The sequence below is a fragment of the Rhinoraja longicauda genome, chromosome 9, assembly GCF_053455715.1.
Source record: "Rhinoraja longicauda isolate Sanriku21f chromosome 9, sRhiLon1.1, whole genome shotgun sequence".
In the NCBI taxonomy this organism is placed as follows: Eukaryota; Metazoa; Chordata; class Chondrichthyes; order Rajiformes; family Arhynchobatidae; genus Rhinoraja; species Rhinoraja longicauda.
Window position 1 is genome coordinate 28,806,717 of NC_135961.1, and position 26,714 is coordinate 28,833,430.

At 45.1% G+C, this 26,714-nt stretch overlaps 1 protein-coding gene across 1 annotated transcript in view; it reads right to left on the reverse strand.

Annotated features, from left to right (window-relative positions):
* The window catches only part of LOC144597048 (4F2 cell-surface antigen heavy chain-like), a 71,009-nt gene that overhangs the window by 29,616 nt on the left and 14,679 nt on the right, over positions 1 to 26,714 (reverse strand). Inside the window, exons 2-5 of the mRNA XM_078405963.1 lie at positions 15,130 to 15,300; positions 14,938 to 15,038; positions 14,767 to 14,847; positions 5,967 to 6,031 (exon numbers count right to left, since the gene is read on the reverse strand). Of these exons, the coding sequence (XP_078262089.1) occupies positions 5,967 to 6,031; positions 14,767 to 14,847; positions 14,938 to 15,038; positions 15,130 to 15,300 (418 nt within the window). The remainder of the gene's footprint in view (positions 1 to 5,966; positions 6,032 to 14,766; positions 14,848 to 14,937; positions 15,039 to 15,129; positions 15,301 to 26,714) is intronic.

Genomic DNA, 26,714 nt, shown 5'->3' on the forward strand with positions numbered 1-26,714 from the left:
GCAGAAGGACCTCTTTGCTCCTATACTCAACTCCTCTTGTTATGAAGGCCAACATTCCATTGGCTTTCTTCACTGCCTGCTGTACCTGCATGCTTCCTTTCAGTGACTGATGCACTGATCACGTTGTACGTCCCCTTTTCCTAACTTGACACCATTCAGATAATAATCTGCCTTCCTATTCTTACCACCAAAGTGGATAACCTCACACTTATCTACATTAAACTGCATTTGCCATGCATCCGCCCACTCACACAACCTGTCCAAGTCACCCTGCAACCTCATAGCATCTTCCTCACAGTTCACACTGCCACCTAGCTTTGTATCATCGGCAAATTTGCTAATGGTACTTTTAATCCCTTCATCCAAGTCATTGATGTATATTGTAAATAGCTGCGGTCCCAACACCGAGCCTTGCGGTACCCCACTAGTCACTGCCTGCCATTCTGAAAGGGACCCATTTATCCCCACTCTTTGCTTTCTTCTGAAAGGGACCCATTTATCCCCACTCTTTGCTTTAACCATATAACATATAACCATATAACAATTACAGCACGGAAACAGGCCCGTTCGGCCCTACCAGTCCACGCCGATCACTTTCTCTGACCTAGTCTCATCTACCTGCTCTCAGACCATAACCCTCCAATCCCCTCCCATCCATATACCTATCCAATTTACTCTTAAATAATAAAATCGAGCCTGCCTCCACCACTTCCACCGGAAGCTCATTCCACACAGCCACCACCCTCTGAGTAAAGTTACCCCTCATGTTACCCCTAAACGTTTGTCCCTTCATTCTGAAGTTATGTCCCCTTGTTGGAATCTTCCCCACTCTCAATGGGAAAAGCCTACCCACGTCAACTCTGTCCGTCCCTCTTAAAATTTTCTTCTGAAAGGGACCCATTTATCCCCACTCTTTGCTTGAGACAATACTGACTATATGGCATAGTTCTAATGGACAGTCACCACACTTCAGAAAGTATGGATGTTTCCTCGAGAGGGTACAGAACAGATTTACATAAAATAATTCCAGGTACGACTAGCGACTACTGTTCTGTTAGGTTTAAAACCACTATGGTTAGGGACAGAGTGGCCCACAAGTTCAAATGCTCAATTGGGGCAAGGCCAACTTAGAGCGTATGATTGAACTCGCTCGAGTTGATTGGAGTAGTTTATTTGATGGAAAAGGAATGCCAAGAAAGTGGGATATTTTTAAAAGTGTGCTGATAAGGGTTCAGGCCATGCACATCCCTTTTAGGGTGAAGGAAAAGGCTGGCAGATGTAAGGAAGCCTGGATGATGAGGGAAATTGAGGCTTTGGTCAAGAATAAGAAGGAACCAAGGGTCAGGTATAGGCAACTGGGATCAAGCGCATCCCTGGAGGAGTTTCGGGAACTATGGAGTAAGCCAAAAAAGAAAATCAGAAAGGCAAAAAGGGAACAGGAGATAGCTCTGGCAGATCTAGACACATCTATTACAAACCCACTGACTCCCATAGCTATCGAGACATATCTATTACAAACCAACTGACTCCCATAGCTATCGAGACATATCTATTACAAACCCATTGACTCCCTTTTCTATCAAGAAACATCTATTACAAACCCACAGATTCTCAGAGCTATCTGGACTACACTTCTTCCCACCATGCTTCCTGTAAAGACTCTATTCCCTACTCCCAATTCCTCCGTCTACGCTGCATCTGCACCCAGGATGTGTTCCATACCAGGTCATCGGAGATGTCCTCATTCTTTAGTAAATGGGGGGTTCCCCTGTTCCACTATAGAATAGGCTCTCAGTAGGGTCTCCTCGATATCCCACAGCTCCGTCCTTGCTCCCTCTCCCCCCCATTCGTAAGAAGGACAGAGACCCCCTTGTCCTCACCTTCCACCCATCAGCCGTCGCATACATCATATAATCCTCCAACATTTTCGTCACCTCCAACGGGATCCAACTACTGGCCACATCTTCCCATCTCTACCCCTTTCCAGAGATGTTGCCTGTCCCGCTGAGTTATTCTACCTTTGTGTCTACCTTTGAGTTAAACCAGCATCTGCAGTTCTTCCTCTGGCAGAGAGCATTAAGGATAATCCCAAGACATTTTATAAGCACATAAAGGGAAAAAGGATACCAGAGAGAGAGTAGGCCCCTCAGGAATCAAAGCGGTCAACTCTGTTGGGCAAGGTCCTCAACGAGTATTTCTCCTCTGTTTTTACCATGGAGAAAGACAGGACGGGGGATCTTGAGGTTGTCACTAGAAGTGTCTTGAGAGCAGTCAGTATTATAGTCGCAGAGGTGTTGAAGGTCCTGACACTTCTGAAGCTAAACCTCTCGGCCCTGATCAGATATATCGAAGGACATTGTAGGAAACTAGTGATGAAATTACAGGAGTCCTCGTGGACATTTATTAGTCGTCGTTAAATGCAGGCGAGGTACCGGAAGACTAGAGAGAGGCAAATGTTGTGTCTCTATTCAGAAAGGGCTGCAGGAAAAAGGCTGGGAACTACAGGGCAGTGAGCTTAACATTGTTACTAGAGGGTATTTTGAGGATAGTCAACATGGTTTTGTACGCAGGTCATTTCTCATGAATCTGATTGAATGTTTTGAGGATATGATCAAAAAGTGCGATAAAGGCAGAGCTGTAGACGTTGTATACATGAATTTTAGTATGACATTTGACAAGGTTCTGCATGATAGGCTGCTCTGGGAGATTAGATCACATGGGATTCAAGGAGAGATGGCTGAATACATAGAAAATGGAAGGAAGCAGAGGGTGATGATGGAAGGTTGCTTTCCAGACTAGAGGCCTGTGACTAGTGGTGTGCGCTAGGTTCTGGTCCTGGGCCCATTGCTGTTTGTCATCTATATCATTGATATGGAATAGAATGTACATGACATGGTCAGCAAGTTTGTAGATGGCACAAAAGTGGGTGGTATTGTAGATAGTGAAGACGGTTGTCAAAAATTGCAGCAGGATCTTATTCGGTTGGGCAGGTGGGCCGAGGAATGGTTGATGGAATTTAATACAAAGAAATGTGAGGTGTTGCATTTTGGGACCAATAGCATGGGCAGAACCTACACAGTGAACAGTAGAGCTCTGGGGAGTGTTGTAGAGAGATCTAGTTTGTTGAAAGTGGCATCACAGGTGGATAGGGTGGTCAAAAACATTGGCCTTCATCAGTCAGAGCATTGAATATAGAAGTTGGGAGGTCATGTTGCAGTTGTATAAGACGATGGTGACGCCGCATTAGAGTATTGTGATCAGTTTTGGACACCATGTTATAGGAAAGATGTTGTCAAGTTGGAAAGGGTGCAGAGAAGATTTACGATGATGTTGCCAGGAATTGTGGGCCTGAGCTATAGAGGCTGAGCAGGTTACGACTCTAATTTGGACGTTATTTTTCCAAGTCGAATGGGTAGTAAAGAAGGCAAACGCAATGCTAGCATTTATTTCAAGAGGCCGAGAATACAAAACCAGGGATTTAATGCTGAGGCTCCATAAGGCGCAGGTCAGGTCACATTTAGAGTATTGTGAGAAATGTTGGGCTCTATATCTGCGGAAGAATGTGCTGGTGCTGGGTAGGGACCAGAGGAGGTTTACAAAAATGATTCCAGAAATGAGTGGGTTAACATATGATGAGCGTTTGATGGCACTGGGCCTCTACTCACTATATAAGGATGAGGGGGGGGGGGGGTGACCTCATCGAAACTTACTGAATAGTGAAAGGCCTGGATAGGGTCAATGTGGAGAGGACATTTCCACTCGTGGGAGAGTCTAGAACCAGAGGTTATAACATCAGAATTAAAGGACGTTCCTTTAGGAAGGAGATAAGGAGGAATTTCTTTAGTTAGAGGTTGGTGAATCTGTTGAATTTATGGCCACAGAAGGCTGTGGAGGCCGTCAATGGATATTTTTAAGGCAGAGGAAGGACAAACAGAGACAGACAGACAGAATAACAGGCAGACAGATAGACAGATTCTTGATTAGTACCGGTGTTAGGGGTTATAGGGAGAAGGCAGGAGAATGGGGTTGAGAGGGAAAGATAGATAGAAAGATCAAGGGAAAGATAAGTGGAGTGGAGTGGACTTCATGGGCCGAATGACATAATTCTGCTCCAATCACTTATGAACTCTATTCCTTGGAGCACAGGATGAAGGATGATCTTATAGAGGTGTATAAAATCATGAGAGGAACAGATTGGCTAGACACAGAGAGTCTCTTACCCAGTGTAGGGGAATCGAGAACCAGAGGACATAGGTTTAAGGTGAGGGGGGAAAAATTTAATAGGAACTGAGCAGTAACATTTTCACGCAAAGGGTGGTGGATGTATGGAATGAGCTGCCGGAGGAGGCAACTGAGGCAGGTACAACATTTAAGAAATAGTTAAATAATACATGGATAGGACAGGTTTAGAGGGATATGGGCCAAATGCAGGCAGGTGAGTCTAGTGTAGATGGAACATGTTGGCCGGTGTGGGCAAGTTGGGCCAAAGGGCCTGTTTCCACGCTGTAAGATTATGAGAGTTTTCAGCTCTGAAGCTAAAATTCGTAAAGTGGCATTATTACTCTTATGAGTAAAAATTAGAGAGAATATTTGATAAAAGTCTGCAAGGTTTATGATTTATGGTTTGGAAGCTGTCCCTATTTGCAGATTGCCCAAGGATCAGAGAACACATTTTTATTAAGTTAAGGAAAACGTAAAAATGATATGCAAGAAAAACACATGTTCAGAGGATAAATCAGTGCCTATAATAGTGGTAGAAACTATATCAATCAATGCCTTCAAAAGGGAATTAGAAAGGCACTTGACAGAGCATAATTTGCAAGGTTATAGCAGAAGAATGGACAATTGGGACTGCTCGAATAGAAGCTGATGTGTCAAATTGCATTCTATACCAAAAGAATTTCATGAATTGATTGTATTAATATTTGTACTACAGTATTACATAGGGAAAACATAAAATCCTTTACAGAATTTTGATCAATTTCCTGCTGAGGTAAGGTAAGAGGTCAAGATAACATGCTGTCAGCTCCTTAGAGACATTGAGAAAATGCATACAAATCAGTACATTAAGTGTTGCACAAACTCATTGATTTGATTAATTAGAGTAAAATCAAATATTTCAATGTTTCTTTGTACCTGAACGTATCAGAGACAGTATGTGTTCACAATAAGCCTAATAAACTCAAGTAGAGGTTTTCTCCCGAAATCATGAAGTGCAAGCTTCCAAGCAGAATACCAAAAATTACAATATTATCAACCAGATAAAGAAAAACAAGTCGATGCATATTCTGTGTCAATTTACTATTCAAAGCATATATGTTGTAAAACATTGCTGAAATTAAGATGAAAATCTGGCATCCATTCTGTGATGATGTGAATGCTTCTGGCAGCTGTAAATACCCAAAATATTACATTGTAATATTGTTACCATATAATGTGTAAACTATTCCTAATCAACAAGAAGAAAAACGATCTATTGTCATATAGGAACATTTGACTTTATGATCAAATAGAGTCATAAAGTCATACAGCATAGAAACAGACCCTTCGGCCTAACTTTCCCACGCCGACCAACATACCCCATCAACACTAGTCCCACCTGCCAATCAAGATCCTGCTGCAATTTTCTGATAACTATCTTCGTTATCTACAATACCACTTACCTTAGTGTCATCTGCAAACGTACTAATCATGCTTTGTACCTTCTAATTTAAATCAACCTTCCATCATCGCCCACTGCTTCCTTCCATGAAGGCAATTTTCTATCCGGCCAGCCAGCTCTCCTTGGATCCCTTACTATCTAAACTTCCAGAATAGCCTACCATATGGAACCTTGTCAAATAGCAAAATAATTTTACCAATTTATAAATCAAGATATAATTTAATTGGACACAATGTGCAATCATGGACAGATTATAATTTAAATAATTATAGCTTGGTAAATTACAAATAAACATATCTCTTACCTTATTTTCGAACTTGAACTGTATTTTTTGGCTAATGTTTTCCATGTTTTCAGAATATCTATAACCTAAACCCAAATGGAGATTACTATTTCCAAATATAAGTCATTTAAGCATAACAACAACGAGTGCTATCTTGTCTCAGTCTCACCTTGAAATAAATGAATAGGTGTTCCCAGAAATTGAAACACAGTACTATTTTTGTGTGCTATCCAGTTATCTTTTTAAAGATTTTGTTTGTAAATTGGTGTTATAGTTGAAGGTTATCTAATACCACAACAGGCTATAGATCAATTGGGAAAGAGGGTCAACAAAGGCAGATGGTATTTAACTCGAACAAGTGTAAAGTGTTGCATATAAACCAGGGCTGAAGTTATCAAGTAAATGGCAGGGTCCTGGAGATTGTTGTGGAACAGAGAGACCCAGAGGTTCATGTACATCATTCCCTTTAGGTGGCAACACAGATCAACCTATAGTGAAGGCAGGGTGTGATGTGTTTGCCTTCATTGGTCAAGACACTGAGCACAAGTGATGGGATATTACATTACAACTGTACAAGATGTTCGTGAGATCACATTTCGAATATTGCGGCATTCTGGTTGCCTAGCTTTAGGCAAGATGTCACGATGTTGGAAAGAGTGCTGAAAGAATACATAAGGACTTTACCGGGACAGGATGGTTTAAGTTATCAGTTAAGTTTTTAGTTTAGTTTAGAGATACAGTGCAGAAACAGGCCCTTCGGCCCAGCGAGTCCACACTGACAAACGATCCCTGCACACTAACACTATCCTACACATACTAGGGACTATTTACATTTATACCAAGCCAATTAATCAACAAACCTGTACTTCTTTGGAGCGTGGGACGAAACAGATCTCGGAGAAAACCCACGCAGGTCACGTACAAACTCCATACGGACAAGCACCCGCAGTCAGGATCGAACCCGAGTCTCTGCTGCTGCAAGGCAGTAGCTCTACCGCTACATCACCATGCTGCCCAGAGTAAGGAGAGACTGAATGGGCTGAGTGTATTTTCCCTGGAGTGAAGGAGAATGATCTCCAAATTTCTATACTCAATATTCTGACCAATGAAAGCCAATGTGCCAAAAGCTTTCTTGACCACCCTATGACGCCATTTCCCTGGAGTGAAGGGGGCTTAGGGATGTCCTTATAGAGGTATATAAAATCATGAAGGGGCATAGATAAGGTGAAAGGCCACAGCCTTTTTCCCAGGGGAGTTTAAATCGAGGCAGCATAGATTTATGGTGAGATGGGAAAGATTTAGAGGACCCAAGGGACAACATTTTTACACAAAGGGCAATGTATATGTAGAATGAGCTGCCAGAGGAAGCTTAGAAGAGGGTAGAATTACAATGTTTGTAAATAAATTGGACAGTTTAATGGATAGGAATAGTTTAGAGGGACCTGGGCCAAAGCCAAGCAAATGAGACCAATTCAGGTGGGCAATTTGGACAATATGAATGAATTGAACCAAATAGCCTGTTTCAGTCATGTCCAACTATGACTCATGATCTTTCTAGCTGAAAAATATTCCAGAGGTTTGATACAGCAATCCAGAAAATCACTCGCCCAGAAGATGCCTCAGGACTGTACTGAATTCTGTAGTATCAATCTTTAATCATTTGTTTATATTCCAGTTGTTACTTTCATGCAATTTCTCCCCATACACCCACCTAGTTCCTCATGGAATTCTTCTTCCTTCTTCCAATACTTCTCCAATTTTAATAGCTACCTCACTGGTCACCTGGCCATGCTCGTTTCCCAATGCAATATCCAGTATGGTCCCTCAAGTCGGACTATCCACATATCGTATAAGAAAACCTTTTTTGGATGCACCCAACAAATTCTGCCCCATCTTCCATCTGTCTTATCCTCCTATTGCTACCCTCACTTGCAAATGGCATAGATAGTAATCCAGAGATCACCACCCGTGAGGTTCTGCATTTTAACCTTTTGCTTAAATTCCTATATTCACTCTGCAGGACCCATCCCTTTTCCTACATATGTCATTTGTGCCAAAGTACACAATGATCTTTAGCTGCTCCCCCACCCCCCCCCCCTCCCACCTCGAGACTGTTCAGCAGCCACTCTGAGACATCTGGGATCCTGGCACCAGGATGCAACAGACTTTACTGGAGTCCTGTTTGCTGCCTCAGGATCTCGTTTGTCCCCCTAACTATTGAGACCCAAACACTATTGGTCTGCCTGACTTCACCCTACCCCGTTGTGCCTCTGAGCCAAGCCTGACACCACAGACCTGGCTACTGATGCTCTGCCCTGCATGGTCATCCCCCTCAACGGTATCGAAAGTGGTATACCTGTTTTGCAGATGAATTGCCAAAGGGGATTGCCTGAATTATTTACCTACTCTCTACCCTGATGGTCATCCATCTATTCTGTCTGCAACTTAGGTGTGACCACCTCTTGATAACTCCTATCTATGACTTCCTCACCGTCTTGGATGAGCCTAAGGTTGTCTAGCTGCAGCTCCAGATCCCTAATGCAATTTTTAAGGAGCTGTACCTGGACACACCACCTGCAGATGTAGTCCTCGGGGTCACTGGCTATCTTCCTGAGTTCCAACATCCCCAAAGGTTGAGCACTCTACTGCACTAGCTTCCAACCCACCTTACATGGCCAAGTTGCACTCTGAACATACAGGAAGTGATAGACCAAGCCTAATCCTGCAATAACTCTCATGGATGCCCCCTCACCCCACTGTTACTCTGTTCACTCCTACTGTGGCCACTCTCACTATGGTCGCTTCACTTAGGGTTACCTTCCTTTTATTGGCCAATTAACCAACCTGTGTTTCCGTATCACTTTTGGCAAAGATGAATAATTAGGTGATGGTAAAGTCACAATAGGTTGTGGAGCAGGCAGCAGTCCATTGGACTCTGAATAGTTAGCTAATGCTCTCATAAAGGTGCTAGAATGATCCACCGATTACAATAATTCTGTCATCAGGGAATAGCTCATCTGCCAATGAACAGTCTGCAACTTGTTGGCTTAGTTCGGGAAATTAATGATAGAATATTATAAAGGAGGGCTGATTGCTGCCTGGATATTAGGCACAGTGTTATGTATTGTCATTAGCCAGGTATAAGTTGACAGAGTGGAATTCTTTGATTATTAATATTAGACTAATAGTAAGAAACATGCAGTTTATCTAGTGAAGAAACCTGTGAACAGTGGTGCATCTGGTAGAGCTCTTACCTCTCAGCGCCAGAGACCTAGGTTCAATCTTGACCTCAGGTGCTGTCTTGTGTGGAGTTTTCACATTCTATCTGTGATCGGGTGGGTTTCCTCTGGATTCTCTGGTTTCCTCCCACATCCCAAAGATGTGCATGTTTGTAGGTTAATTGGTCTTTGTAAAATTGTCCCTGGTGTGTAGGTGAGAAAGTGGAATAAAACTAGTTTCCAGACTGTAACTCTAAACTAAACTGCTGTACAGTAAATTGTTGTTACACTGGACCATTGGGGGGGGGGGAATGGTGGCCGCTATTGCCGATTGTCTGTTGTAACAAAGGTTTTGTTTAGTTTAGGGATATAGTGTAGAAACCAGCCCTACAGTCCACCGAGTCAACGTCGACCAATGATCACTCATACACTAGTTCCATCCTGCACACTAGGGACAATTTACAGATGTCAATTAAACTACAAACCTGCACATCTTTGGAAAATGGAAGGAAACCAGAATACCCGGAGCAAACCCATGCAGTCATAGGGAGAATGGACAAACTTTGTACAGTTAGCACTGGTAGTCGGGATCTAATCCGGGTCTCTGGAGCTATAAGGCAGCAACTCTACCGCTGCACTACCGTGTCGCCCCTAAAGGTATTAGCATTGTGTGTGGTTGAAAAAACGAACTGCAGATGATGGTTAATAGATAAAAGGTCACAAAATGCTGGAGTAACTCAATGGGTCAGGCAGCATTGCTGGAGAACATGGATAGGTGACATCAGGACCCTTTTTCAGACCGATTCAGTCTGCTGAGTTACTCCAGCGCTTTGTGACGTTTCATCTTAAAACTAGGCGGCAAGCAATTCTTTACCCACCATAAGCTACCTTGATACTTGTAGTTCATGTTTTAACATCTGTTGACAGGGCTTTCTTCAGGCCTCCTCCACTGACAGGATGCTCTCGGTCTCGTGGGCGTCCCTCCCCTCACCTGCTGCCGCTCCAATGTGGAGTATGTCGGCGACTCTGGGGGAGGTGGAGGAGGGGGTGGCAGTGGAGGGTGGAGAGAAGCCGAGTGGACAGAGTGACGGAAGGAGGAGGCAGTGGCGACAGAAGTTGAGTGGGTAGACGACAAAGCGACGTCCAACAGGAAGAAGCAGCAGCAGTGGAAGAGGAGGGAGCCCCACAGTGACTGAGCGTGTCTTGTCAGTGGCGGCAGCCTGAAGAATGTGTTATCCACATGGGGCTACAACATGAGCCGCAACAGACGCATCTATCGGACTGTGCGGCGGGTGAAAAAGGGCTCCCCGGTGCACCTTCCGAGTCAGGGGTGGCGTCGGAAGTCGAGGCGCTAAGCGGCCAGTGAGGCATTAGCAGGTCCTGTTTCACTCTGAGGGCACCCCTGATGACTTTGCAGATTCAGTGCTATACAACATTGCTAATTACACTTGTGATATCATCCATGCCAAGAATTTCTGGGACCATTGATTTCATTATTATCTAAATTTGCACAGAGTATATTCACAGTCAAATGTGCTAAATGCATTTCACTGTATGCCATTTATTTATCTTTCATGCTTATGCCAGTCAGATGAACAATAAAATTGCACACAATGCTATCTGGAAGGTGGTTGTTGTATTAAAATATATTCAGGCAACTGGTGCTACTTTCAAATCTACTGCTTCCTTGAAAATGCATTAATCTTAGGTTCTCACCAGAAAGATGCAATAGTTCTTGATTGTCATTGAGATCCTGACTTCAGACTGGTTTCCTAATGAACATTCACACAAAATAACACTTAATTCATTGCTAACTGTTCAATTTTTTTCTTGGGGGTATCCTTTTATGCAGCTACACCTTATGTGCACTTAAAATAAGCACACAATTCTTGCTGTTTTGATTTGAATGAGTGAACAGCAGGCTTCCTGCTGCAAGAAAAAGCACTTGGCCTTCTGAAAAGACAACTGTTGGGAAGAGCTACTTATGAGGTAGCTATTAAAATTGGAGATGTATTGGAAGAAGGATGCGACGATTGATATCACAGGGTTCAGCAGTCTTGAAGCATCTTCTAGGTGAGAGATGATTCCCTGGAATGTTGTATCAAACCTCTGAAATATTTTATTCAGCTTGTGAGGCCATGAGTCATAATCGTACATAACTGAAACAGGCCCTTTGGCCAAACCCATTCATGCCGACCAACTTGCCCACCTGGATTGGTCTCATTTGCTTGGCTTTGGCCCACATCCCTCTAAACCATTCCTAACCATATGACCGCCCAAATTTTGATAGGGATCAGTTGTCATTGGGTTACAGAGACATGTGAGAGTCGATTAAAGGCCAGCTGATCAGCATGTTCCAGTAAGGAGGAGGGTGAAGAATGGCAAAGTAAGGGAATTGTGAATGTTCAAGGAGGTTGTAAACTTGGTCAGGAAGAAAAATGAACCATATGTCAGGTTTAAGAAGGTGGCATCAGACTTGCCCGATGAGGAATGTATAGCGCATAGGAAAGAACGCGCTATACACAAGCAAGTGATTAGAAGGGCCAAAATGGGCCATGGAATGTAATTGACATGTCAGGTTAAGGAATATCCTAAGGCTTTTTATATGTATGCTAAAAATAAGAGGGTGATCAAGGAGAACGTGGGAGGACTATTCAAAGATAAAGGAGGGAATCTATACTTAGAGTCAGAGGATGCAGGTGAGACACCAAACAAGTATTTTGCATCTGTATTCACCACGGAGAAGGACTTGGAGGACAGTGAGATCAATGTAGAGAATACAAATATGCTAAAGCAGTTTGAGATAGAGAAAGAGGTGGTGCTGAGGCTCTTGAAGAACATTAAGGTGAATAGGCCCCTAGGGCCTGATGGGATCTATCCCAGGTTATTGAGGGAGACAAGAGTGATTGCAGGGTCCTTGATGAGGACCTTTATTTCTTCTTTAGCCATTGGCGCATGTCCGGAAGACTGGAGAGCGGTCAAAGTTATTCCTTTGTTTAGGAAAGTAATTAGACAGAATCCAGGGAACTTTAGGTCCTGAGCCTCATTAGTGGTAGGGAAGCTATCGGAGATCATTCTTTGAGAATGGATTTACTATTTGAAAGAGAATGGGTTAATTAGGGATAACCAGCATGGCTTTGTAAGTGACAGGTCGTAACTCACAAACTTGATTGTTTTTTTCTGAGGAGATAATAGACAATAGACAATAGACAATAGGTGCAGGAGTAGGCCATTCAGCCCTTCGAGCCAGCACCGCCATTCAATGCGATCATGGCTGATCACTCTCAATCAGTACCCCGTTCCTGCCTTCTCCCCATACCCCCTCACTCCGCTATCCTTAAGAGCTCTATCCAGCTCTCTCTTGAAAGCATCCAACGAACTGGCCTCCACTGCCTTCTCAGGCAGAGAATTCCACACCTTCACCACTCTCTGACTGAAAAAGTTCCTCATCTCCGTTCTAAATGGCCTACCCCTTATTCTTAAACTGTGGCCCCTTGTTCTGGACTCCCCCAACATTGGGAACATGTTTCCTGCCTCTAATGTGTCCAATCCCCTAATTATCTTATATGTTTCAATAAGATCCCCCCTCATCCTTCTAAATTCCATGTATACAAGCCTAATTGCTCCAGCCTTTCAACATACGACAGTCCCGCTATTCCGGGAATTAACCAAGTGAACCTACGCTGCACACCGCAATGACAAAGGAGATTGATAAAGTTAGGGCAGTAGATGTTGTATGCATGGATTGTAGTAAGGCTTTTGATAAAGTCCCTCATGGTAGGCTGATGCAGAAGATTAAGATGTACAGGATTCACTTGATCTGGTCATATGGATTCAGAACTGGTTTATTCATAGAACACAAAGGGTTGTGGTGGAAGAGAGATATTTTCGCTGGAGGTCTGTGAGCCAGTGGTGTACATTCAGTGCTGAGATCTCTGCTGTTAGTTTACTAGAAGTAAATGTAAATGGGTTGGTGAGTAAGTTTGCGGAAAACACCAAAATTGGAGGAATTACAGACAGTGAGGAAGGCTGTCAGAAGATACAGTGGGATATAGATCAGCTGCAGAAATGGGCAGAGAAATAGGAGATGAAGTTTAACCTGACATGTTGCATTGTGGGTGGTTACATGCAAAGGAAGAGTATACCGTTAATGGCAAGACTCTTAACAGCATTGACGTGCAGAGGGATCTTGGAGTCAAATTCATAACTACCTTTAGGTGGTAGCACAAGTAGATAGGGCGGTAAAGAAGGCAAATGGTATGCTTGCCTTCATTGCTTGGGGCATTGAATACAAGCGTCAGGAAGTCATGAAGCAGCTCGATATGATATTGGTTAGTTGCATTTGGAGAAGAAACGTGCAGTTCTGGCAGTAATGATGTGCTGTTTTTTTACACAGAGGGCCCTGGAACGCATTGCCAGCAGTGATGGTGGAGACAGATGTGATAGTGGCATTTAAGAGATTTTTAGATAGGCAAATGCAAGTGCAGGGAATAAAGGGACATGGATCATCTGCAGGCAGATGAGATCAGTTCAGCTTGGCATCATGTTCAGTACTCACCCACTCCACTGCTCCATCCCCTCCCCCCCACACCCCTCCCCCTCCACCCACTCATCCACTCCACCCCCTTCCTCCTCCCCACTCACCCACTCCATCTCCTCCCCTCCCCACTCACCCACCATCCCCTCCCGGCGACTATAACTCCCAGTGCTCAGACAAGAAGGTAAGATCATGTGTGTATTGGTGGAGTGTACAGGGAGATACGTGTATCTGTGTGTGCTCAGTGTGTGATTGAATGAGATGTTAATTTTTGGGGAACAGATCAATCATTCTGATGACTCTCCTAAATGCTCAACTCTGATGCCACAATGTCTGCCAGAGAAAAATATATACCCGCTCCCATATCCATCGCTTCTCGCATAAGGTAATCAGAATCAAAACCATTCCTTGAAATGCCGGTTCCTAATGAGAATCTTTGACATAGAATCATTGAGCACAGAAACAGCCCCATCAGCCCACCATGTCTATGCCAACCATCAAGTACTTATCTATGCTAATCCCATTTACCAACAAATGCCCATCCAGATGCTTCTCAAATGTTGTGAAAGTATCTCCCTTCACCTTCTAATCTGGCAGATTATCATCTCCCTTCGTGTAAAAACAAAATCATTCCTGTCTCTCTCCAAACCACTTATTCCTTATCTTCAATTTATACTCTCTGGTCCTCGACACCTCTGCCATGGAAAAAGTTTGTTACTTACCATCTATCCCTCTCATAATTTTGAGTACATTTATCAGATTCCCCCCTCAGCTTCCTGTGATCAGAAACAACCCCATCTTATCCAGTCTCTCCTGTCTTTAAAACTTTGCCAACTTGATGTGCAAGTTCTGAAAATATAAGTGTTGGGGATTCACAACAATGGTGAGCATAACTTCTTGCATGTTTTGATGTAACAAAAGTCCTTTATGAAACTTTGGCCGGAAGTGACTGGGATCCCCGAGCAGCATGACATTTAGTGCACTTTAGAACTTCCAACTCTACTTGACAGAAAAGGTCAAAAGGAAGATTCTTAATTTAACTTAATTATTACAAAATAACTCTTACCTCCAATTGTTTCAAACTGACAGTACTCATTTTGATGAAGATTCCATCCACTCCTTGTTTGAACCAGTAATGAAATTCTACCTAGAGAAGTTTCCAGAATCATTTGGACATTTATTGTTGTAATAAATTATAATTCAATTAAAAAGTTAATTAAAAAATGTTCTTTGTTACCAATAAATCCGCCAGAATGGCATCTTCGTTGTCAACATTAGCCCAAAAATCTTTTTCAAGAGTTGAGGCCAATGGGGTAAGATCAAAGATAATCTTAATACCTACAAGGCAATATTAAAAAATAGAATTATAATAATTCAGTAAAGGACCTACAAAAATAGGACATCAGTATAGATTGTACATACGACATACCATATCTTGTAGCTGCTTTTAACAAAGGACTAAGGTCCTGTATTGGACCAAAGCGGGCTTCCAATGGTTTTGTAACATTTGACATCCGAGTCCCATTCATCACAGTAAAAGGTATAACGACAAGAGCAACTACATGCAGTTGTGAGATGTACTGTAACTGTCGCTGAATTCCTAAAAGGCAAATGAAAATCTGGATAGTTTTTCTAAAACAAATTTGCACAAGCAAATAATTTGTAAAATTTTTCAATATATAAAAATGGCTGAAAATCAGTTCAAATCTATCTACATATCTATCTATCTACATATCTATCTACATATCTATCTATCTATCTATCTATCTATCTATCTATCTATCTATCTATCTATCTATCTATCTATCTATCTATCTATCTATCTATCTATCTATCTATCTATCTATCTATCTACTAAAACTCAGATCTTGTATATGTATAAAAATATGAAACTGGAGAGATTTTTTAATGTTATTGTCATTTGTATGCAAAAGTGTATTCTGTTTACTTGATGGGAAAGTTTTGTTTGTGTGTGGTACTTCATATAGCCATGTAATACATAATATAAACTTATGGTTCCAGACTTTCTTCAACTGTTATAAAATTAGTTTTTGATTTTTACCCATAATTGGACACGAAAATGTAACATTTTTTACACATCATAACTTATGTGAAAATATATACGTATCGTAATGGCCTACATTTGTCTAGACAAATTTTTTTTGAGGACCTTTGATATGCCTTTCCAAACCTGACTTTGCTTGGAGAAATTAGTTGCACATATTCATTTGGGAGAGTCAAAAATATCATGCTCATGTACGTAACTCATCGTGTCCTGAAAGTTACGTACGTAAGATGCCGTTGGAAATCATGAAAAATGAATATTTTTCGGATCGATATTCATTTGTTTCTATGATGCTCAAGCCAAGTTAAAAAAAATACATGTCCAAAAATTCTTAACTCAACATACTTTAAAGCAAACGAGACATACTGTGCTTACTTTGTTCTCCGTGTCCAAATCGTTACGTACATAAGCAGGCATCATTAACCCGCTGTTTTCATGTCTGGTGGATCTGTCAACTTATAAAAACATTGCTGTCATGAGAGAACCCGCGGGTAAGTGTAGTCTGTCAGTTTTCTGCTGATGGTGCTGCAGCCTGATGACCCTTCGTGTCTTCGGACCGTCTGCTGGTTACGTACAGGAGACGTTCAATTGTCCAGCGCTATGTTCCTAATGAAAGCATTTACGTAGCGCCACCATCTTGTCTGCGTTTTGAAAGGTAAGATTTTGTTTGTATTTTAAATGTATTTTGGGGGAAATACTAGCCGAGTCAGGTCGAGATTACAACGTCTTCTGAAACATCGCGAAAATTCCCACGCTGTCAATGCTTTTCCCGCGTCCTAATTTTCGCTGAAATCACTGACAAGTCAGTAAGAACTTGAGAGTTTTGAACTATAACACCTTGTATGGGTTACTTAAAAACCAAGCTTCACTGTAACAAGGAATAAACCGGATTTACTTCCAGTTTACTAATAGCTGTATTAAAAATTAAAGTGGTTACGTGGATTTTTGTGAAAAGTGTGTGGGCATTCTTTGAAAATGTAAGGGAGATACATATCTGGTTTTTAGGTTGAATATCTGGGTTTGGAGCTTACTTTACATGTAATGGCAGAGGCCAAAAACATCGCGAAAATTCCCACGCTGTCAAACTGTTGCCTCCAATCTACCTGTCAAATGGCCTGACGGTAAATAAATTGGTTTACTGTCCAATTTCATTGTGGACCGCCACGGATAGGATGTATAACTACACTTTAATGAATTAGAAAAAAGAAGTTCTACCATTGCGTCCGTCCGTCCATCCATCCATCCATCTATCTATCTGTGATTTCGGCAAAACGGTAAACCGTAGCGCCACAATTTTTGCACCACCTTAATCACCACTCTCCCCGCCAGTGCCTATAACAATTTCATTGAAATTGATCTTATAATTTTTAAGTTAGAGAGGTTTTAAAGTTAAAACATTTCATTTCTAACCGATTTATTGAAGCTCTTTAGTGTGTGACGTCACAATGGGACCCATGCGCCGTGCCCCCCGGTACAATTCATGCAGATTATATATATAAATATATTTGTATGTATGTATATTTCTCTGAGAGACATGTGGACCTGCAGCCAAAACAGTAAACCATAGCGCCACAATTTCAGCGCCACCTTAATCACCACTGTCCTGGCGACTGTTTATAACAAGTTTTATTTAAATTGCTTCTATATATTTTAAGTTAGAGACATTTTAAAGTTTAAAATTCTCATTTCTAAACACATTTTTTCCAAGTGCTGTGTGTATGACGTCACCAGAGAGGCACGGCCTCTCCTCACACTCGCACAAACAAGATGGACGCCGTTAGCGGAGCCGCGCGCCCACAATCAGGGGCTCCCCTCTCCCCGCTCTCTAACACCCGGGGGACACTCCGAGCAGGAGGGAGATGGTCGGACTGATGTATCTATGTATCTGTGATTTCGCCAAAATGGTAAACCGTAGCATCACAATTTTTGCACCATCTTAATCACCACTCTCGCCGCCGGTGCCTATAGCAATTTCATTTAAATCGGTCTTATATTTTTCAAGTTACAGACGTTTTAAAGTTCAAAAATCTCCTTTCTAAAGACATTTTCCCAAGCGCTGCTGTGCATCTGTGCGTATGACGTCACCAGATGCCACGCACTGACTCTCTCTTCACTCGCACAAACAAGATGGACGCCGTTAGCGCGGCCCCCGCCGCAATCAGGAGCACCCCTCTCTCTCCCCGCTTCTCTCCTCTCTCCCCACACTCTCTCCAATCTCCCACACCCGGGGGACACTCCGAGCAGGGGGGAGATGCTCTCCCCGCTATCGCCCGGGCCCAGTGCGCCGCCGCCCTATCCTCTCCAGTAGTCCGGGTTCGGCCACGCCAAAGTAACGGCCGCACTCCGCAGCTCCCTCCTCCTCCCTGCACTTTCGCCGGTGCCTTTCGCCGCCAACGGGTCCGCGGAGGGGAGTGGGCGAGTGGGTGGAGGGGAGGATAGGGGTAGGAGGGGGGGGACGAGGGGTCAGGCTGGGGGGGCGAGAGAGTGGGGGGGGAGGCGGCACAGGGACGACAGAGGGGGGCTGGTGGGGAAAGGGGGTGAGGGAGAGTAAGAGTTGGGGGGGTGGGGGACGGGGAGGGTTGGAGGGGGAGAGAGGGGGTGGGAGGCAGAGTGGGACTGGGGAGGGGGACAACGGGGTGGGGGGAGGGAGATTGCTGGCAGGGGAAGAGAGAGTGCGGGACAGTGGGGTGCTGGAGAAAGGGGGGGTGGGGGAGAGAAAGAGTGCGGCTGGGGAGGAAAGAATGGGGGGGTGGGGGTATGGGCCCACTTGGCTAGTAACCACTAAAAGTCATAATGGCAACTCACAAATACTTGAGAGTATTATGATACAATTTTATCTAGAAGTTCTATTATCATTAAATTACAAATAATTAATCAAAAAATAAATCACCAACAGCAAGAATTTGCACTTCAACTTGGTACTATGCTGTGAGTTTACCATAATCTTATAGAAAACAATATTGATGATTCTCAGTACATTGTGGGAAAAGCTAAATCAAGTCCAAAAACTTCAAAAACGCTCATATGAATAAATGACACAATAGATAGTATTTCATGGATAGTATTTTATAGATAGCATAAAACAGTAATAGATGTGAATTTTCCTTAACAATAGGATGGGATTGGTTACTATTTACATTAATGTCCTTGAGGGAAAAACTGCAATAGATGGGATGGCAGATTGTGATAGGAATACCATGATTCTGCAACAGTATACAGATAGATTGAGTGAGTCTGTGTGATGGCCTGGGTACATTTACAACTTTCGGCAACTTCTTGCAGTCTTGGGGAGAGCTGTTCCCAAACCAAGCTGTGGTGCAACCCGACAATATGCTCTTCACTGTGCATTTGTAGAAGTTTTTAAGTCATTGGAGATATGCCGTAAATTTCTCTGAAGGCAGTAGAGGCTTTGGTGTGCCTTCATGGCTGTCATTTCAGTGTGGTTGGTTCACGACAGACTGTTGGTAATATTAACTCCAAGGAACTTGAAGCACACCACCACTTCAGCACCATTGACGCTGAGTGGGGCATGTACTCCACCACGCTTCCTGAAGGCGATAACTAGCTCATTCATCTTGCTGACTGAGGGAGAAGTTGTTGTCTAACTACCATCCATCTATCTGTCTGTCTGTCTGTGTCTGTCTGTCTGTCTGTCTATCTATCTATTGCTAAAACTATTGGTTTGTTTGTGTGTATGTGTGCACCATAACTTTGTGGTTCGCACAGCCAAAACGATACACCGTAGCGCTACTTTTTGTGGCCCACGTTACTCATCATTATCCTGGGCACAACATGAAACAACTCATTCAATTTGAACCTACATTTTTAAAGCTTGAGAGATTTTAAAGTTTAAAAATTTCCTTTCTAACCCATTTCTTGAAAGTGCTCAGCGTATGACATTACAATGGGGCACGTAACACTTCATTTGCCCTTCTCTCCTCACTCGCCAACACAAGATGGCCACCAGCAGCAGGGCCGCCCCCGCCTGGGCTCACTGGCTCCCTCGCCCCTCTCCCCTCGCTCAGCCCCGGGGGTGATGCACGTCAGCAGTCAGTGCGGCAAGCACGGGCACTGGTAAGTGGCTTTCGCCGCCAACGGCTCCACGGAGGGGAGTGGGTGTGGCGGCCGAGTGGGTGGAGGGGAGGGTGTGGTGGAGGGGAGGGTGGGGAGGAGGGGAGAGTGGGGGTGGAGGAGAGTGGGGGTTTGGAGGAGGGAAGATTGGGGGTGGGGGGTTGCGGGCAGGGAGAGTGGGGGTGGGGGGAGAGGTGGTGAGGGGGGAATAGGGGTGGGGTAGGGGGGATGGAGTGGGTCAGTGGGGGGATAAGGGGGATTGAGTGGGGGGGGGGATTGAGGGTGCTACACCAATGCAGGAGAGGCTTTGGGTCCAGGGCTCACTCAGTCACACCGTCTCCCCTTCCCTGTTTCCCCTCTACAGGGAATGGGCCCAACTGGGGACCATTTAAAACAACTTTTATTCACATTGCTGTTATATTTTTAAAGTTAGAGAGATTTTAAAGTTTAAAAATTATCCTTTTAAGCCGATTTCATTATGATCTTCAGTGTGTGACGTCTCAATGGGACCCTCACGAGTGCGAGCCAATGATAGAGGGCGGCCAGGGAGTCGCTGCCAATAAACTGACTTTAACAAATGGCCTCCCCCCACATGCCTGGCGCCTGACGTTCCTCCGGTAGCAAGAAGGCAAGGTGAGTCGCTCCCTCTTCCCTTTCCTCTCCCCCCTCGCCTGCACCTAGCCCCGGGGGAGATTCCAAGCAGCAGGCAGATGGTCGTCGTCCCCGTCCTCTCATCGTTCGCCTCCGTCTCCAGCGCCCGCTTCAGCCGACGGCGTCGTTGAGTCCCCGCTCTCGCCCGGAGCCCAGCGCCCCGCACCATCACCGGAATACAACCCCCATTGGGCAGCTTCTTCCCCTCCTCCTCCAGCGCTCGCTTCAACCGACGGCGTCGATGACTGCACAAAAATGGCCGCCGCTCTCCTTCTTCTCCGCCTACTCCCGCTCCGCCATCTTGTGTGTGCCTCCCACCGCAACGCTGTGTAGTCCCAGCTCCTGCCAGGCCCCAGCCGCCGCCATCGCTCAGCGCTGCACGCACGTAGCACAGGTAAGTGGCTTTTGCCGCCAAAGGGTCCACGCATCGGTCGGCTTGCTGCCCCCGTCACATCCCCGGGGACGCTCCCCGCACGCTAACGGCTGCACACATCGGTTGCATTGATGGGCCCGAGGGGGAGGGAGAGTGGAAGGGGAGGGGGAAAGAAGAGCGGGGAGTAATGGAGGTCGGGAATGGAGGGGGAGAGGGGGTAGGTTGGGGGAGAGGCGGTATGGGGGTGGGTAAGGGTGGGAGGAGAGGAGGGATTCGGTGAGGAGGATGGAGGGGTGAGGGGGTGAAGGGGAGGGGGAAGTAGTGGTGGGGAGGTGGGGAATGGAGCGGGATGGGAGTGGGGGTAGGGGAGGGGGGTGGGAGGGGGGAGTGGGTGAAGGGGGATTGAGGGGAGAAGGAATGGGTGAGTGAGGGGGGATGGAGTGGGTCATATAAGAATATAAAATATATTGTATCTCTTTCAATATATATTAATCTCTTGCAGGGGAGGGCGATGTGGGGGGGTCTGACTGATGGCCAGGTTGAGGGACAGGAGGGGGGTGGAGGGGAGGGGGATGGAGTGGGTGGGGAGGGGGGATGGGGGAGTGGGTGGGGGGGAGTGGAGTCGGGCAGGGGGTGTGGGGGGGAGGAGGGGCATGGGGAGTGGGGGTGGAGTAGAGGGGATGGAGTGGGTGAGTGGGGGGAGGAGGTGGGAGGATAAGGGGGATTGAGTGGGGGGGGGGGGGGGGTCAGGGAGCTAGACCAATACCGGAGAGGCTTTGGGTCCACAGCTCGCTCTGGCTGCAGCGCTGGCGCCACAGGGCCGAGGTAAGTGGCAACTTCTTCCCTTCCCTGTCCCCTCTCTACGAGGAATGGGCACAACGGGTCCACTTGGTCTAGTATTACTTAAAACTAAGGTATGTAGAAATATCTTCCCACAGTGGATGGTGAACTTTTGGAATACTCTGCCCCAACGGGTGATGGAGGCTGGATCATTACAAATATTTAAAGTGGAGGGGGATAAATACTTGATAGATTAGGGAATAGAAGGGTATAGAGAAATGGCACTGAATAGTAACTGGCTTCATAGAAGGGTGGTGGTGGAAGGATGTTTTTCGGACTGGAGCCTTTGATTAGTGGTGTGCCTTAGGGATCGGTGCTGAGCCCATTGATATTTGTTGTTTATATAACGATTTGTTGAGAATGTACAATAGACAATAGGTGCAGGAGTAGGCCATTCGGCCCTTCGAGCCAGCACCGCCATTCAATGTGATCATGGCTTATCATTCTCAACCAGTACCCCATTCCTGCCTTCTCCCCATACCCTCTGACTCCACTATCCTTAAGAGCTCTATCTAGCTCTCTCTTGAAAGCATTCAGAGAACTGGCCTCCACTGCCTTCTGAGGCAGAGAATTCACAGATTTACAACTCTGACTGAAAAGGTTTTTCCTCATCTCTGTTCTAAATGGCCTACCCCTTATTCTTAAACTGTGGCCCCTGGTTCTGGATTCCCCCAACATTGGGAACATGTTTCCAGCCTCTAATGTGTCCAATCCCTTAATAATCTTATATGCTTCAATAAGATTATATGCTTATATATATTATATGCTTCAATAAGATTACATGATTAATGTAATGTAATGTAATGATTAATGTCCCCCGACATCAGTCTGAAGAAGGGTCTCGACCCGAAACGTCACCCATTCCTTCTCTCCCGAGATGCTGCCTGACCTGCTGAGTTACTCCAGCATTTTGTGAATAAATCGATTTGTACCAGCATCTGCAGTTATTTTCTTATACATGATTAATAAGTTGGATGGTATTGTAGATAGCGAAGATAGTTATCAAAAATTACAGCAGGATCTTCATCTGTTGGGCAAGTGGGCTGAGAAATGGATTTTAATGCACATAAGTGCGAGGTGTTGCATTTTTGGGGAATCAAACCAGGGCAGGACTTTTACAGCGAATACAAGGCTCTGGAGAATGTTGCAAAGCCGAAGGATGCAGGAGTGAAGGTACACAGTTCCTTGAAAGTGGCGTCATAGGTAGACAGAGGAGATAGTAAAGGCAGGTACTATAACAGCAGTTAAAAGATATTTGGACAGGTACATGGACAGGAAACGCTTAGACGGATATGAACCAAACGCAAACAGGAGGGACTACTGTAAATGGAACATCTTGGTCAGCATGGGCAAGTTGAATTGAATTGAATACTTTATTGTCACATGTGCGTCATAGTGAAATTCTTTGCTTTGCATACCGTACCAAGATATGCAGATAGTCGCCCATAAAGGGTGTTTACAAAGTTGCAAATCCCCCCTCCCCCTACACCAGTTCCCCCTTTGTTATTCCCCCCCCTCACACGGTCCCCTCATGGTGGCCCCCCACACCGGGTCCTCCTTTGTTCCTTCCCTCCCCTTGGCAGCAGTATTTTCACTTCCACGTGCCCGTCCTCTTCCGTTGGTCGGCGCCATCATTGACGACAGCACAGATCTCTCCACTAACGTTGCCAGGTCCTCTCCAGACACCTCCATGGCGCTGACCTAGGCATGAATGGCTACGGGCATTGTTGACCCGCAAGGCTCCACCTACGACACGCGAGGTTCCAATCCGCTTCCAACCCAACAGGGTATACTGCTGGCCGGCGAGGCCCGAGCTCCGACCCGCGAGGTTCCGATCTTGACCTCAACATCAGCCGCGACACCTCCAGAAGGTGTCTGTTGCCGCGGCACCTCTGGAGGGCGGCTGAAGGGCCGTTTCCGATGTTGTACGACTCTACGCACTCCAAAACAAACTGATTCGAAAGATGCAGCATGGAAACAGGCTCTTTGGCTCACCCAATTCTATGCCTACCACCAATCATCCATTCACACAAGTTCTGTTATCTCACTGTCGCATCCACTCCCTACACTCTAAGTGTAGGAAAATAACTGCAGATGCTGGTAGAAATCGAAGGTATCACAAAATGCTGGAGTAACTCAGCAGGTCAGGCAGCATCTAGGCGAGAGGGAATGGGTGACGCTTTGGGTCGAGACCCTGAAGAAGGTCTGAAGAAGGGTCTCGACCCGAAACGACACCCATTCCCTCTCTCCTAGATGCTGCCTGACCTGCTGAGTTACTCCAGCATTTTGTGATCCCTACACTCTAAGGGCAATTTACAGAGGGCCAATTAACCTAAAAAACCCACGCTTCTTTGGGTGGTGAGAGGAAACCAGAGCACCCTAAAACCATATAGTCACAGAGAGAACATACAAACTCCACAGACAGCACACGGGATCAGGATCCCACCTGGGTCTCTGGCATTGTAAGGCAGCAGCCCTACCAGTGGTGCCACTGTGTTGCCCTGAAATAATACTTGTATTATTAAATTTCCCTGTGTATCAAATGGGAATATTAAACATCTGGTGGAGAGACAAAATAAGCAATGTGGACCTATGGAAAAGAAGAAGCCAGGATCCCATTGACTTACAAATTCGAAGGAGAAAATGGAGTTGGATTGCAGTGAGAGGAGTCAACAAACAAGATTCATGTTCAATACCACAAGAAATGTAATAATCTCAGATGTGGTTAAGGCCCTTGGAACTATCATCAAATCCACTCCACAGCTGCACTTCTGCCCTAACATCATTCCTTCAACCACCAGCAACTTCCACCAACATTTCACCAAAGACTTCTGCCATTGGAGCTGCAACCCCACCACTCTTCCAAATCTCACTTCTACTCTTCACAGCATGCACATATTGCCAGCTTTGAAAACATACCAAGTATATGACTCTAACATTGTATACATTATACAATTATCACTCATGTCAAAGGAGCTGCTTAATCCATGTCAGCAGCAAGAAATCAGTTGACAAGTATGGTTCAAATGGCTCAACCCACTAGAGGATTGGAAACTGGCTACAGTGAGGAGCTGCCAGAGTCAATTGACATTGATAGTAGTGCTCCCTGAAAAAGAGGGTATGCTCACATGCCTGTCATTCTAATATCTTTCTGACTTAAAATCTGTTGGTTTAGGAATTTTGTTCACAAATATGTGCCTAGTAATGACTTTCATAATTGATTAGACCAAGTGGACCCGTTGGGCCCATTCCTCGTAGAGGGGGGACAGGGAAGGGGAGAAGGTATGATTGAGTGAGGACTGGACCCAAAGCCTCTCCTGTATTATAGCACCCTCAACCCCCCACATCCCCCCTCCTCCCCCTACTGACGCATTCCATCCCTCCTAGCCACCCCCACTTGCCCCTCCCCTGCCCCCACCCAGGACGAGGGGGGATGGGGTGGCTGTTAGACCAATGCAGTAGAGCTTTGGGGGAGTTTCAAAGGGGGTTCAGGGGGGATGAATTGGGTGAATGGAGGGTGGAAGAGAGGGGGGGGATAAGGGGGATAGAGTGGGTGAGAAGAGGATAAGGGGGGATGAGGTGGGTTGTGGAGGGGATGATAAGTGGGGTTGAGGGAGTGTGGATGGAGTGGGTGAGTGCGGCTCTTAAAAAAGCCTGAAGCCAATTTAAATGAATGCAGCACAGGTTTGGGGGAGTTAAGGGGGATTGAGGAGGGAATGGAGTGTGTGAGTGGGGCTCTGAAAAAAAATTCTAAACACAATTTCAGTTAATGCAAGAGAGGTTTGGGGGAGTTTTAAAGGGGGGGGGGGTTGAGGTGGGAATGGAGTGTTTGAGTGAGGGGGGGTTGAGGTGGAAATGGAGTGTGTGAGTAAGGGGGGATGAAGTGGGAATGGGGGATGGAGTGGCTGAGTGAGAGGAGGGTGTTAGACCAATGCAGTAGAGGTTTCGGGGAGTTTTAAAGGGGGTTCGAGGGGATGAATTGGGTGAATGGGGGGATGGTGGAGGGGGGGATTAGGGGAATTGAGAGAGTGTGGAGTTCTCAAATGAAGCAAATCTAAACGAGGAAAAATGAAATTAATTATATGTTTAAAAACCAATGCGTTTTTTTCTTTAAATCGATTTTTTTTAAAGTGAAATAATGCTATGAAAACGTGCTTTTTTGACAAAAATGAAATCAATGCTTTTTGAAATGAAGAGTTTTTCTTTGAAATGAAAGGAATGTAAATGAAAGCGGCGTTTTAATTTGCTCTCTCACGTGGAACACCGACCAATGGGGCGTCGAGTGCGAAGTCGGAGCTGAGCAGAAAAAGGCAAGCTTCCCTAACTAAACTAAACAAAGCGATTTCCTTGAAATAAAATATTTATAGAAATGAAGCTTATCTTATATTGCACAGCAGCAGCCAAAGCTGGACGTCTCAGCGGCAACCGGACAGTTCAGCAGCAGCAGGAGCTTTGAGCGCATCAGTTAAAGGTCCGGGGGGGGGAGGGCGAGAGTGAGCTGATCTGTTGAAGACGTGTGGGTTGCATTGCATTGTGACGTCACACGCTGAATACCGGCGCGGGGGGGGGGGGGGGAGCGCGAGCTCACCTCACAGGCGTACGGGTGCCATTGTGACGTCACACGCTGAAGCCCTTCAAGAAATGGGTTAGAAAGGACAATTGAAACTTTAAAATCTCTCTTGCTTTAAAAATGTAGCTTCAATTTGAATGAGAGTGGTGTTATTATATGGCCAGGATAATGGTGAGTATGGTGGTGCAAAAATTGTGGCGCTATGGTGTACCGTTTTGGCTGTGTGAACGCCAAAAGTTATGCTGCACACATCAACACGGAGACAGACAGACTACACAGCCCTCTAGCCTATTCTTCATTGACACATCTTAATAGACTCAGAAATACTGCTTTCTCTTACCTATATGTCTAAAATGCCATGCTACATGTGTACTTATCAACAATGTTGTTGTGGGTACCAAAATTCCTGAAATTTCTTCTCAAGCTCACATCTCCTTCTCTTAA